This window comes from Herpailurus yagouaroundi, unplaced genomic scaffold (genome assembly GCF_014898765.1).
Source record: "Herpailurus yagouaroundi ecotype Mexico unplaced genomic scaffold, PumYag 253, whole genome shotgun sequence".
NCBI classification, from domain to species: Eukaryota; Metazoa; Chordata; class Mammalia; order Carnivora; family Felidae; genus Herpailurus; species Herpailurus yagouaroundi.
Genome location: NW_024412470.1, coordinates 9,654,415 through 9,669,727, shown reverse-complemented (window position 1 = coordinate 9,669,727; position 15,313 = coordinate 9,654,415). Strand labels below are relative to the sequence as shown.

The 15,313-nt window shown below is 43.0% G+C and overlaps 1 protein-coding gene across 4 annotated transcripts in view; it reads left to right on the top strand.

Annotated features, from left to right (window-relative positions):
- Positions 1-15,313, top strand: part of UAP1 (UDP-N-acetylglucosamine pyrophosphorylase 1) — a 39,538-nt gene that overhangs the window by 10,945 nt on the left and 13,280 nt on the right. For all 4 annotated transcript variants that reach the window (XM_040460912.1, XM_040460910.1, XM_040460909.1 and 1 more), the window contains exons 3-5: positions 8,416-8,620; positions 10,924-11,099; positions 13,382-13,554. In XM_040460912.1, the coding sequence (XP_040316846.1) occupies positions 8,416-8,620; positions 10,924-11,099; positions 13,382-13,554 (554 nt within the window). The remainder of the gene's footprint in view (positions 1-8,415; positions 8,621-10,923; positions 11,100-13,381; positions 13,555-15,313) is intronic.

Here is a 15,313-nt window from a genome sequence, read left to right as displayed (position 1 = left end):
CTGTGAGAGAGTGACTTCCTGGTGGATCCTTCTGAATGGGGAGCTGTAGTGATCCTCTGGCCCTTACCAACCCTGGGCTCATTAATCCTCTGCTTCCATCCCCGGGTTTAAAAAAGGCTACTACAACGGAGCAGAAGTCACGCGGGGCTCTTTGTACCCTCAGGTATCCCAGCTGCCTAGATTTCTCCTTGTGATTTTATGCGGATGAAGTCTTCCAAGTAACTTTTATGGAAAAGCCAGAGCTTTGACTTTATGTAATGGGGACCGTGGGCAGCGATCAAAGCCTCCTATAACTGGAGTCTGCTTTATGATCTTTTTGCCGGAATCCGTGGGACTAGTAGTCCACACGTGTGACTTTCGATTTAAACTGAAATCTGGAACTATTGCAACCAACTACACTACAAGCAAGTACGAAACAAACTGCCTTTTGGCTGACTGTCAAGGGAACGATACTTATTTGTGCTTTAAACAGTAGGGGTGAAGAAGGAGACGTTGTCGCTCTTCATTCACTAGCCAGAAACTTCCACGTGTGTGCAAATTGATCACAAAGTAAAGTTTTTGCAGTAAGTTATCAAGGGGAAGAGATTGGTTGCCACTGGGGAGATTCTAATCATATTTCAGATAGGAGGAAGATCCTGGCAGTTGTATCAAAGACAGTGCCCCCTGCTTCCCCTCCTTAGGATGGGGGAGATTAAATCATTGTACAGTGTTTTCAGAATGTCTGGTGGTTACTGACACGAAAATGGACATTTTCACACCTAGGGTGGAAAATTATTTCTGAAGGATCGATACATAAGTGACCACTGTGCTTTTTGTTGAAGAGAGATTGGATTCTAATTTAATTCTCTCTTTTTTTTTTAGGATTTTATTTTTAAATTATCTCTACACCCAGTGTGAGGTTCGAACTTACAATCCTGAGATCAAGAGTGGCATGCTCCAGGAGCGCCTGGGTGGCTCAGTCCGTTAAGCGTCCGACTTTGGCTCGGGTCATGATATTGCAGATTGTGGGTTCGAGCCCCGCGTCGGGCTCTGTGCTGACAGCTCAGAGCTTGGAGCCTGCTTTGGATTCTGGGTCTCCCTCTCTCTCTGCCCCTCCCCCGCTCATTCCCTCTCTCTCTCTCTCTCTCTCTCTCTCTCTCTCTCAAAAATAAACATTTAAAAAAAAAAAAGAGTCGCATGCTCTACTGACTGAGCCAGCCAGGCACCCCTTTAATTTTTTTTTTTTTCAATGTTTTTATTTATTTTTGGGACAGAGAGAGACAGAGCATGAACGGGGGAGGGGCAGAGAGAGAGGGAGACACAGAATCGGAAACAGGCTCCAGGCTCCGAGCCATCAGCCCAGAGCCTGACGCGGTGCTCGAACTCCCGGACTGCGAGATCGTGACCTGGCTGAAGTCGGACGCTTAACCGACTGCGCCACCCAGGCGCCCCGATTTTTTTTTTTTTTTTTAACGTTTATTCATTTTTGAGAGAGAGCATGTGAGCAGGGGAGGAACGGGGGGTGGGGGACGGAGGATCTGAAGCAGGCTGTGAGCTGACTGCAGTGAGCCCAGCACTCACGAGCCATGAGGTCATGACCTGAGCTGAAGTCAGACACTCAACTGACTGAACCATCCAGGTGCCCCCCTTTAATTTAATTCTTAAGGTGTTCTGGCCAGTTGTAGAAAATGGAATGTAGACGAGGAACTGAAAAATTTCTATTTACAAAGCTGAGATCTGGAGAGAGAAGTAATTAGAAACTTCTATGAGAATGTCATTTTAGTAAAGATACATTGAGAAAATATGTTTGCTTGATTAAAAGAATCATCTTTATCAAAGAAATGTGTGCTTATACCGAGCACAAAACAGTCTTCCACTTTTATAATAGCCTATTAATATCTAGTATTAGCCTCTTTTGCCTGTGAGACATTTATGAAATTAATCTGAATGGTGCTTCTCTACTGTAGCACTGTGTTCAGAAAAATATATTCATAACATTACCTCCTATGTTTTCTGGAATCTAGTGCAGTGATATTATTGGTAGATTTGTTTTATTTAAAAAATTTTTTTTTTCAACGTTTATTTATTTTTGGGACAGAGAGAGACAGAGCATGAACGGGGGAGGGGCAGAGAGAGAGGGAGACACAGAATCAGAAACAGGCTCCAGGCTCTGAGCCATCAGCCCAGAGCCTGACGCGGGGCTCGAACCCACGGACCGCGAGATCGTGACCTGGCTGAAGTCGGATGCTTAACCGACTGCGCCACCCAGGCGCCCCTTGTTTTATTTTAAAAGTAACACGTACCGGGGCACCTGGGTCGTTCAGTCAGTTAAGCGGCTGACTCGTGATTTCATCTCAGGTCGTAATCTCACGGTTCATGAGATCAAGCCCCACGTAGGGCTCTGCCCTGGCAGCATGGAGCCTGCTTGGGATTCTCTTTCTGTTCCTCCCCAGCTTTTGCACTCTTTTTCTCTCAAAACAAATAAATAAACATTAAAAAGACTAAAAGCAACATGCTTATTTTAGAGAAATTGGAAAAATAACTAAAAATTATAAAGGAAAAAATATAAATCTCTGCCATCCCACAAGTCAGAGATAAATACTCACTAGTATTATTTGATTGTATTTTCTTATATACACACACACATTGGGATTATGGTTTGTGTGTAATTTTGTGGCTTGTTTATGAATTTGTCGTGAAAACTTTCAAGCCTATTTTGAAACAAATATTTAGAGATGAAAACAGTATGATGAACTCTCACATATGTATCACCTTGTTTAATACCAAAATTTTGCTACTCTTCCTCCATCTATCTCTTCTTTTTCTTTGCTGTAATACTTTAAGAGAAATCTCAAACATCATGTTATTTTTACCCTAATTGAGTTCAGTATTCATCTCTGTGTATACGGATATTCTCCTACTACTCACAATGCTATTCTTATTCCTAATGAGATTCACAATAATCCTCCAGTACCTAAAACTGGTTCAAATAGCGGTTTCCCTTATTAGTCTGCTTTTTGTATTTGACATTTTTGGGAAATGGTTAATCTCCCAAGTAATAGTTTTAGTATTCTGAAAAGTTAAAGACTTAAAATATCTTTTCGAGTAACTTTCTTGGATAGTCTTCCTTTATTTCCACTTGTTGAATAGCCTGTTTACCTGACTCATCGTCCTGGCAGTGCTGACAGTTTAGATGGAAAGTTCTGGCAGGTGCTGTGCCTCGCCTGCACCTGTGCCGTCCTCCTTGTTTCGGGCGCGTGCCCAAGTCAGAGTGTGTGAGAGGAACTAGTCCAAGCAGGAAGTTATCCAGGAAGCGTTTGACCTATTTCAGGCCGCTGTTCACCCTTCTCTTTGTTTCTTATAAATGTTATCAGGAAAAGTTCTCAGGCCGTTGGGCCTACGACACCTGACTCTCTAAGGAGAGAGATGTCCTCCAGCCCTGGAAACTGCTCGTTCAAGCTTGATTTTCTTTTTTTTAAACCTCTGATTTGGTCTGTAATAGGTCCCCTCTGTGGGAGAGTCATTAAATGCCCTGCAATAGAAGGATGGAAAGATGATATAGGGCTGTACTTTCTCCTTTTTTTTCTATATTTCTGCAGAAGAAGTTTGGGGATAGAAGCTCATAATTTCCTAATCGTCACATGGGTTAAGTACATTAATAATTAACATTTTTCCGATAGGTGCAGCGGTGCCCACGTAAAAGTTATGCTGTGACAAAAACAGTTGGAAATCAAGTATTCTTGCCATGTAACTAAACAGCTTACCTAATTTTATTGGCCCGCTTAATTTCAAGCAGTATTTTATCTGTCATTGTAAGACAGATAACTAATTTATATGTTACACACTTAAAAAGTTTTTTTTTTAACGTTTATTTATTATTGAGAGTCAGACAGAGCATGAGCAGGGGAAGGGCAGAGAGATGAGGAGACACAGAATCGGAAGCAGGCTCCAGGCTCTGAGCTGTCAGCACGGAGCCTGATGCGGGGCTCGAACTCACGAACCACGAGATCATGCCCTGAGCCGAAGTTGGATGCTTAACCGACTGAGCCACCCAGGCGCCCCATACACACTTTTTAAACATTGCACTTTTATTGCAGTGACGCAGCTGAGGTGGAGGAGGGCTTCAGCCAGCGAACGCACGGTCTGATACTGCTCTCAGCATCTGTAGCTGCGTTTGGTTCTTGAAATGCAGCTGGTCTACGGGCTTCTTTCTGTCCTCACGTTTTTCTCTGCTCATCAGTGAGATGCATAAGCAGGAAGAGGTTAAGGCAGAAACCTGTTTATTGTAAATACGTGTGGATTGTGTTGTAACTCATTGGAATAGCTGTGGTCCCACGGAGATGAGACTTGAACGTGGATCCGCCCACAGTCGTACACCCCGCGGGCATAATCTCAGTGCTGCTCTTCGGTCACGGTGATGGGATGGGTAATCAGGTCCGCAGACGGGAAAAAGATTGAAGAAAGCATGGCAGGCTGGGGCTTAGGAAGCATGTATTTGAATAAAGAAGGAGGCCATTGTGAGCTGCTGGGTAGAGAGCTGTAAAACTGAAAACTTTGGAGAACTGGAATGAAGCAGTGCTTTAGGGAACTCATCCAGGGAAGAGAAAAGTGTAGACCGTGATACTGTGATAACTGGTTAGAGCCTCTGGAAAGCACTGGTTGGTGTTGGGTGGTCATCAGGTGACCTGAGCTGGGACATGGGGCTGGGACTTGGGGCTGGGACTTGGGGCTGGCTCCGGGAGCAGTCTCTTACCATTCATGGGCAAGGTGGCTGAGGGAGATAATTGACCTTGGGACTGAAGATAAAAGAAAGATATCAGAAAGGAGGACTAGAGCCACATTAACAATGAAACAACGTAAAACACATGTGCTCCGTGAAGAAAATAAATACGACAAAGAGAACAAAGGCCTCTGTGTCCACAATATTTATCTGGGACTTTTTTTGAAGATGTTTAGAAATATTTCTGATTCTGACACCTTTGGAGGTATGTGAGGGTTCCGACAGACCAAAGTTATTTATCTGCAGTTCTGAAATGGTGCAAAGCCTGGTTTGCGGCAAAACCAAACTTGAACAGACATGAAACTTTTTTTTTCAACATTTATTTTTGAGAGACAGACAGAGACAGAGTGTGAGCAGGGGTGGGGCAGAGAGAAATGGAGACACAGAATCTGAAGCAGGCCCTGGGCTCTGAGCTGTCAGCGCAGAGCCCGATGCAGAGCTTGAACCCACGAACCGTGAGATCATGACCTGAGCCAAAGTCTGACGCTTAACTGACTGAGCCACCCAGGCACCCCGAACAGACACAAAACTATTGATGAACTTTATTTATCCCACTTAATGGGATTACAGGGTCCAGTCTCAGATTTGCTGGAGGTAACATAGAATGTTGTGTATGTACTATATTTCATTTTCTACAGTTTGAAGAGTTCTGCCTTCTGAAGCAGATCTTTTTTTTTTTTTTTTTTTACTAAAGTTTATTATTTTTTTGAGAGAGAGAGCATGCACACATGTGTCAGAGAGGGAGAGAAAGAGAATCCCAAGCAGGCTCCAGTGCAGAGCCTGATGTGGGGCTCAAACCCTTGAAACGTGGGATCATGATCTGAGCTGAAGTCAAGAGTCAGCGAATCTGACCCACGGAATTAGGGGTAAGGGATTATGGCCCTGTATTTCATTAAAATAATGCTTTTTGGGTCAGTGACAGCAGAATTAAATTTCTTCCCTAGAAACCGTGGTTTCTTTGATAGCTCAGGGAATAACCAAATGTAAAACCATTTTCAAACCTGCCTTGTGTTGTCCCTGCTCCCTTCGGAATGCTTCACCTCATCTCAGTCTTTGTTACATTGGGGGCTGTGGTGCTTGCTTCAGGGGGACACAGATGTGGGATGCTGTTAGAGAGGTCAGTGTTTGGCAAATTTTGGAGAATGTGGGCTCGACCCTGCGGTTTTTCCTTGTGGGGTGGTAGGTAAGAGAGATTAAAAAAAAAAAAGCAGTACTTCTCATGAATTCAGTGGAAAAGAGAAGAAAGGGCGAGAAAGAGATAGGAAGGGAAGTTTACACCCTAAAAATTACGGCGCTGTAATGTATCTATCTGTTCAGTGTTTGGGTGTGAAGAGAGAGGCTGGGGGCAGTGTAGTGCGTGGCAAATAGGCCTGGGGTGAGGTTCCAAGCCTTATTCAGCTTTCCTAGTGTTGTGACCTTGGGCAAGACCTGTAATTTTTCTGAGCCTGTTATCTCTGACATGTGGGAAATTAGACCTACCTCTTCGATTATGGTTACTAGTTAGGGTCTCATGTTACTCCAGATCTTATTATCAGACTCTGATAGGGTACAATGAAATGCCATGGAGAGTATAAAAAGACAGTTCTGGGGGCGCCTGGGTGGCTTAGTCGCCCCCTCCGACTTTGGTTCAGGTCATGATCTCCAGGTTCGTGAGTTGGAGCCCCGCATCTGGCTCTGTGCTGACAGGTTGGAGCCTGCTTCAGATTCTGTGTCTCCCTCTCTTTCTGCCCCTCCCCTGTTTGTGCTCTGTCTCCGTCTCTCTCAAAAGTAAACATTAAAAAAAAAAAAAAAAAAAAATGACCGTTCTGTCTCTGGGCAAGGAAGCAAGAGAGAAAATTAGGTCTCGGGTAGCTGAGGTTAGCTTCACATCAGAAGTGAAAATTATGGGGATATCCGATGTCCTTTTAAGTTTTTTGATAGCTGGATAGTTGCTGTATCCTATCCTTGGGTTGTACGTATTTCCTACTGAAGATAGGTTGTAGAATTAGGACTGGGGAAAGTTTGGATTTTACAGTGGATTTGTTTAGAATATTTCTTTACGTTCTTGATATACTAGCATATTAGCTTTCGGAAGGCCTCATTAATACATCAAAAACGTAAAGACAAAGTTGGTGAATCAGACAAACCTGCGTCACTAGGGATATAAAAATAATAATAATGGATGCTGGCTGCCACTGCTCTCTCTGGGCCGGTGTGCAGTTCTGGGTAGTGATGAGCTTCGTGCACAGGTCTGAGGATTTTAAGGCAAGTGTGATATTCAGAAAACAAGAACAAAACCTATCAACCATTGCTTTATCTCATCTGGCATTTTCTGGCTTTTCTCGCTTCCCAGACACCCAGCTTCTGTGTTGCCTCTCCCCACAAGCTCCTTTGCCTTGTGATGCTGACCTGGTCCGGGCTTCGCATAATGAGATGGCTCTTAGAAACCACAGAGGGCAAGATTTTGTTTTTGGTTTTTTTGTTTTAAATTCAAACCGAGAGCCTCTGTGGTTAGTAACATTTACAGTTTTACGTGTTTGCATTTGGATCTTAAATCCATCTTGAATTACTTTAATTCAGAGAATAATATTCTTATCCAGGCGTTATGTTTGGTTCTTACCTACTGCTGAGTGTTCAGCTGATGAAGACCGACAGGCTTGCAGGCAACAGAACTAAATCATCAACAGAAAGACTCTGAGTTTCACATTCTTGTGAGCTGGTGTAGATGGCCCTTAAAAATACCCCAACACGGGTGGGTGCATCTTAATCCATTCTGTTAACGAATAATTACATACAATCAAATGCACTAGTTGTAGGAGCTTTTGCCGTATTTATACACTCATGTAACCTCCACCCCAGTCAAGATATAGAACATTTCCATCACCCTCTGGAGTCTCTTGCTGCCTTTTTGCAGCCAGATCCTCTAAGCTTTTTCAGTTGAGTTAGGTTGCAAACCCAGGTGTCCTGCCTTCTTGACCACCATACTGCCTTGCTTTCCTGCGCGTTTCTTTTCTGTACATTTACTGGAGGTTGGCGTGTCTGGTAAGTTTGCATGCTCATTGATGAGTTAATTGTTTATTACTGATCGATTTATAGGGATGGAGGTAATTTAGTACCATCATCATTTATCCTGAAGCCTGGGTATCTTCTTTCATCCTTTTTCTTGACTTGCCACATCTAATAAGCGGTCAGGTACTTGTAAGACCTTCTGTTGGGCTTTGCCTTGTGATGTTACTGGAAAAAAAGTTATTAACTCATTAAAGCATATTATTCATTATTTGGTGTCTGGTTGAGTTCTATAATTAAAAAAAAAATTTTTTTTTGATGTATATTTATTTTTGAGAGAGACAGAGTGTGAGTGGGGGAGGGGCAGAGAAGAGGGAGACACGGAATCCGAAGCAGGCTCCAGGCTCTGAGCTGTCAGCACAGAGCCCGACGCCGAGCTCGAACTCATGAACTGTGAGATCATGACCTGAGCCACCCAGGTGCCCCCCGAGTTATACAATTTTTTAATAGTAAAAATGTTTTCATTAACAAGATAGCTATAGTTATTGATGATTATTTCTTGTTCTTTTTGCCTTAGGCAAATAGGGTGATTCTTTGCTGCTACTTTTTATATGAGAAATCCTAAATGCTGAATTGTGGAGGTTTTGTGATACAAGTGTTTTCTTTTCCAGGACTTTTCCAGATTTCTCAGAACAAAGTGGCAGTTCTCCTTCTAGCTGGCGGGCAGGGGACGAGACTTGGTGTTGCATATCCCAAGGGAATGTATGATGTTGGTTTGCCGTCTCACAAGACGCTTTTTCAGATTCAGGCGGAGCGTATCCTGAAGCTTCAACAGTTAGCTGAAAAATACCATGGCAGCAAATGTATCATTCCATGGTAAGATATGCCTCATTAAGGGAGAGTGTGTGAACATATATCGGTCTATGATATTCAAAATACATGTAGACTTTATTCATAAGCAGACATGTTTCCTGTTACTAATGGTTTTCCCAGGAGCTGTAATTTACTGTCTACAAGTAATCTGTAGTATAACTAGGTAGATGATCACTGTAGCCTTAATGCATAGCATGTATTCGCCTCCGACTTTTACATCCCTACCTGAGTACCTCTGGGGACTCACTGGGTTTTCTCAGTGTAGAAAAAGAAACTTGATACTGATTGGTAGTTTGACTATAAATTTCTTTAAAGAAATTTTTTTAATTTATTTTGTGTGTGTGAGAGAGAGCAAGAGAGAGCGAGCACGAGCAAGGGAGGGGCAGAGAGAGAGGGAGACACAGAATCGGAAGCAGGCTCCAGGCTCTGAGCCGGCAGCACAGAGCCCGATGCGGGGCTCGAACCCACGAACCGTAAGATCATGACCTGACCCGAAGTCAGATGCTTAAATGACTGAGCCACCCAGGTGCCCCACTATGTATAAATTTCTAATTGAAAATCCGTTTCCCTCTGAAATTTGAAGGTCTTGCTCTGTTGTTTCCATCATTGTTGTTGACAGGTCCATTGCCATTCTGTTTCCTGGTCTCTCCCTGCACACACCCCCCGGCCAGCATCTAAGGTCTCTTCTTATCTATGGCATCTGAAATTTCATGATGATGTGATACGAGTCTATTTTTAGTCGCTGCTCTGGGCACTCCAGGAGTTCTCACAGTCTAGAAATCCCTATCCTTAAGTACCAGGCTATCTCGCTCTCCCCACAGCCCACCCTTCCCACACAACACCAGCTGAAAGCCCCACTGATTTCTCTGCTGGGGGCCACGCTGGATCCCCAGGGCCTGCTGGCAAGCTGTGCTCTAGGGCTCACCCTGGCCAGTGTCGGTGTCCTGAGCACCAAGAGACTATGGGAAATTCTGCTCTGCTTTGTAAAAGTTTTTGATTTGGCTCTTAAATCTCTTTCCCAGAGCAGCTTTGGAAATACATTTTGAGGGGGAAACCAGCTGTGTGTTTGAGATCCCTCAAGTCCCTGATCTTGTTATTTTAGCCCCATGTGACCCAACCAAAGCTCTGTTGGTTTCTCTCTCCTTCCGCCTGGTCCAAGCTGGAGTTCCTACCACTAGCCTGTATCCCAGGTCGGCAAATACCCCCAGGAAAAGGCAGCAGCTGCGTATCCTTAGCCCCTCTTGGAAAGATTCTCACTGTCTGGAATTTTAGTTGCCATCCATGTTGCTTCTGTAGCTCTGTGATGCCTTTAAAAATAGGCTGTTGGTAAATTTCCCAGCTTTGCTAGCTCTTCTCAAGATGAGTATTGGCCATAAACTGTTTATTTCATCTTGATTCCTTCGGGGGGTTCTGCGGGACGTCTGTGTTCTGAGTGGCCGGTATTCTGTTTAAGGCCCTGGTTCCCGCCATCATGTTGGATTTTCTTCCCTCTTCTTCCTCACAGCTCAGGATCTCTGTGCTTTTCTGCTGCAGAGTGATTTAGCCACCTCTTTGTAGTTAAAGTTCAAAATACCCAGGATAATTTGTTAAGTAGACAGATACCTGGTATGGTGGGAAATTATACCATTTTCTTTATTCATTCAACAGATATTGCATACCTCCTTCTAGGTACTGGGGATAGATCAGCAACCAAAACGGACAAAAATCCCTCCTTATATGTATGTGGTTTACATTCTAGTAAGGGCAGGAGCTACTATAGTCACTAATTGTGGTTTTAGATAGGGTTTTTTTCTCCTTTGCCGTACTAGCGGGGGTTGGATTTTTGTGAAAACAGAGAGTATAATTACACTTTTATGATTTTAAATGGAGGGTGAGCAGAGCCCAGATTACATTTCAAAACTTTAGTAAAAAGAACCAAAAGAGATCATTACACTGTATTACATTTACCCTTTTCTCCCTATTTATTTACAATAGGAGTTTTAAATTTAGAATACACCTTTCACAGAGTTCTAAAATGTTTATTTAAACCAGTTACAGGCTCTCTGTTGCAGGAGGTACGTGTCATATTGTCACATAGACGTGTTTTACATGTAAAGGTTGATGAAATTACTGGAAGAAATTCCCCATGGGTAGCCGCTAATGCTCCCTTATCCAGGAAGAGGATGAAGGAGGTCAGAACAAAGAGGCAGTGTGCTCAGTGATTTTTTTTTTTTTTTTTTTTTTTTAGCTTAGAAAATAGACAAGATTGAATTGTGCCCTGATTCACATGACCCTATGGCTTAGAAGGTCTACTTTTCTCTTGCAAGGTATATAATGACCAGTGGCAGAACAATGGAATCTACAAAGGAATTCTTCACAAAGCACAAGTACTTTGGTTTGAAAAAAGAGAATGTAATCTTTTTTCAGCAGGGAATGCTCCCTGCTATGAGTTTTGATGGGAAGATTATTTTGGAAGACAAGAACAAGGTTTCTATGGCTCCAGGTTTGTAAGCATGCTTACTTAAGGGTGACTAGAAATGGTAGTAACATAAGTCCTTCCATTTGGTTTTCTTCCTTTTTTAAAAAAATTTTTTAGGGGCGCCTGGGTGGCACAGTCGGTTAAGCGTCCGACTTCAGCCAGGTCACGATCTTGCGGTCCGTGAGTTCGAGCCCCGCGTCAGGCTCTGGGCTGATGGCTCAGAGCCTGGAGCCTGTTTCCGATTCTGTGTCTCCCTCTCTCTCTGACCCTCCCCCGTTCATGCTCTGTCTCTGTCCCAAAAATAAATAAACGTTGAAAAAAAAATTAAAAAAAAATTTTTTTTAAACGTGTATTCATTTTTGAGAGAGAGAGAGTGCACGCGCATGTGAGCATGAGTGGGGGAGGGGCAGAGAGAGAGGGAGACACGGAATCCGAAGCAGGCTCCAGGCTCCACGCTGTCAGCACAGAGCCTGATGTGGGGATCGAACCCATGGACCATGAAATCATGACCTGAGCTGAAGTCGGATGCTTAACCGACTGAGCCACCCAGGCACCCCAGTGATTTGGATTTAAAAAATCAATGTTTAATTCATATTTAAAATTGTATCCCCATTTGGTAATGATTTAAAAAAACTGAAAATACCAGTGGGTGACATGATACACTTTCACAGTGTGAATGTCTGCCCACGAGAGCAGCTTGGGCAGCGTGCGGGGTACTCGGTGTCTTTACCCAGTGTTTTACATCAGCAGGGTTTGTGGCTACATTACTTCTCGTAGTGAAAGATTGGGAACCGTTTGCTGTTTCATAAATAAGAGGTTAAATTGTCGTTTATCGATACTAATGGTTCTCAAACTGTCCTAAAACAACTGTGGAGACCTAAATGACACAGAGAAGTAGTTTCAGGTTAACTTTCAATGGGAAGCGTGACGCTGCACGTCCAGTATGGCTGGGCCACTGCTCTGAGCGCCTGCAGGTGGCGTGTGCCCGCTGCAGCCTGCTAGAGGATCCTAGACCCGTCGGCACGCTGCCAGTGTAGACACATGGCAGCGACCCTGACTGTGATCCCCACTAGAAAAATAACCGTGTGGACAGATTCATATCTATGTGAATCTTTGCTTGGAGGAAAGGCTGAAAGGGGACAGATAATAGTGTTAACGGTGGTAGTCTCCAGCTATAGGCTTTTGTGTCATCTTAATGCTTTCTTTCCTTCTTAATTATGGAACACTTTATTTTTAGCTTTATTTTTGTGAAGTCCAATTAAAAAAAATTTTTTTAATGTTTATTTATTTTTGAGAGAGAGAGAAAGAGCAGGGGAGGGGCAGAGAGAGAGGGAGACATAGAATCCAGAGCAGGCTCCAGGCTCTGAGCGGTCAGCACAGAGCCTGACGCGGGGCTCGAACCCACAAACCACGAGATCATGACCTGAGCCGAAGTTGGACGCTTAACTGACTGAACCACCCAGGTGCCCCAAAGTTGTCCATTTTTCTTTTTTTTTTTTCAACGTTTATTTATTTTTGGGACAGAGAGAGACAGAGCATGAACGGGGGAGGGGCAGAGAGAGAGGGAGACACAGAATTGGAAACAGGCTCCAGGCTCTGAGCCATCAGCCCAGAGCCTGACGCGGGGCCTGAACTCACGGACCGCGAGATCGTGACCTGGCTGAAGTCGGACGCCCAACCGACTGCGCCACCCAGGCGCCCCAGTTGTCCATTTTTCAAGCTGAGGCTGTGAGTGTTGATGGAAGAAGTACATTAAAGCAGCATTAAAAATAGATGTGAAAGAAGAGGCTTTTACCTATATTTATTTTAAATCTGACCTTCATATTAACCTGGTTTCCTAATGAGTTATTTGGTATAATATGCTCATGTATTTTTATTTTTGAGATGGGGGAAATTGTCAGTGATGGCGCTGTAAACACAGAGCTAACTTGAATCGTACAAATATTAGCAACGCTTGAAATGTTATGAAATAATCATTACTTGATAAATAATTTTATATTTCCCAATGTATTATGGGCTAAATGGTTAAAAGGGCTGAGTTAAAAAGAGAAGTATGGTCTTTGGGTTGCCTGGCCCTGCATTAATGTTATTCTCTCGGTTCTGCTAAATTACTTTCACAGTCACGTAGTCTAATATTTTGACACCCCCATTCTTCCTTACGGATACTTACTTTTCTTGACACTGTGATGTAAAACTGCTTTTCAGAGCTCTTCACCCCAGTTTGACAGCATTAACCCAGGTAACAGTTTGGGGGTACCTTCTGAATGGGTTTTGGTGTGCTACTAATGGGCTCTTTTATTTCCCAGATGGGAATGGTGGTCTTTATCGGGCGCTTGCAGCCCAGAATATCGTGGAGGACATGGAACAGAGAGGCATTTGGAGCATTCACGTCTACTGTGTTGACAACATCCTAGTGAAAGTGGCAGACCCCCGGTTTATTGGCTTTTGCATCCAGAAAGGAGCAGATTGTGGTGCAAAGGTAACACCTTTCCCAACTGTAGCGAGGCTCTAGGTGGATTTGTTCTGTCAGAATGTATATTCCAGGACTCAAACTAGAATTATTAGGGTGATTGGAATATTGTCTCTCTCTCCAGTAACTAAATTATCCCCCACCTACTTTTTCTCTTAAATTGGCAGCTTTTGATTCTAGAAATAATGTTCTGTGCTTGTGTGTGGATGATTTGTTAAGTACTGGGAAAGTGAATGATCATCACTAGGCCTGGGATGGATTCGTTAATATCAAACTGTGTTTGGGGCGCCTGGGTGGCTCAGTTGGTTAAGTGTCCAACTTCGGCTCAGGTCACGATCTTGCACTTTGTGGGTTTGAGCCCCGTGTCGGGCTCTGTGCTGCCAGCTCAGAGCCTGGAGCTTGCTTCTGATTCTTTGTCTCCCTCTCTCTCTGCCCCTCCCCTACTTGCACCTTCTCTCTCTCTCTGTCTCTCAGAAATAAACATTAAAAAAAGTTAAAAAAATATCAAGTTATATTTGATCAGATAAACCTACTTTTTTCCAGTGACAAAGTTGCTGGAGTAGGAGGAAGGGAAGTATGGTGGGAATAGCAGATGTAGATTTCAGCAAGGCATTTGACAAGCTACCTCGTGGTAATCTTATGATTAAGATGGAAATGTGCAGAGAAGGGCAATGAAGGAGATTGTTAACTGCTTGACAGCCATCAACATAACACACTAATATTAAGATAGACGGGGTGGGTGGCAAAAAGCGGGGAGGTCTGTGTCGTCATGTGACAAGACTGGTCTTGCCATTTTCTTTTCAACATTGTCTTAGTTGCACAGATGATGATATAGGAGGCATGCCTATGTGGCAGTGAACAAAACGTGTCGTATTTCTAGGAAAAAATAGAGAACGTGAAAACACTGCGAAAGATTTAAAAATATTAATACCAATACTTGTTTTCTGGAAATCTGTAAAAGTATCAGTTCTCACCAAATTAAAGTATAACACAATTTTGGTCAAAGTCCCAGTGAGACTATTTGGGGGACACTTAACAAAATGATCGTAAACTTTAGAAAAAACATGTAAATATGGCCAGGAAAATGCTGAGAGAAGGTGAGAAGGAGGGAGGAGGGTTGGAGACAGTCTACCAGGTATTAAAATGGGTTGTACATAAAAAAAAGAGTCCTGAAACCAGAGTAGAATGACGGATTGATGGAACAGAATAGAGCAGTCAGAAATCAATCCACGTACACGTAAGAACGCTGTATGTAAGCACATGGCACTTCAGATCGGTGGGGGAAACGAATGAGATAACTGGCTGAAAATAAAGTAAAATCTCACCTCAAAGCTCATACCAAAATCAGTTTCAAATGGATTACAAAGTTAAATATAAAAAAAACCCATAAAAATGTTAGAAGAAAAAAATACTGACATGAAGGGAAGACCTTTCTGCCAAAAGCAAAAGCTAAATAATACAGGCTTCTGACACAAACAGATTAGACTAGATATAAATTTGAAATATTTGGATTTAAAAAGCATACCATAAAAAGCATATCTTAGCCTTGGTTTGAGATATTTTCTATTATAAAGATGTCATTTCTCTTAAAATTAATCTGTAAATCTAATGCAAAGCCATAAAAGCTGAAGTTTTAAATTTACCAGTGCGGGTTTAGAGAAATTAAGCTGGTAGACGCCAGTAAGACTCTTCTAGACTCTGAAAATAGAAAGTTGGTTCTGTTATTTAAGACCTCTCTCTCTTTTTGTTTTTGTTTTTTTTTTTTTTT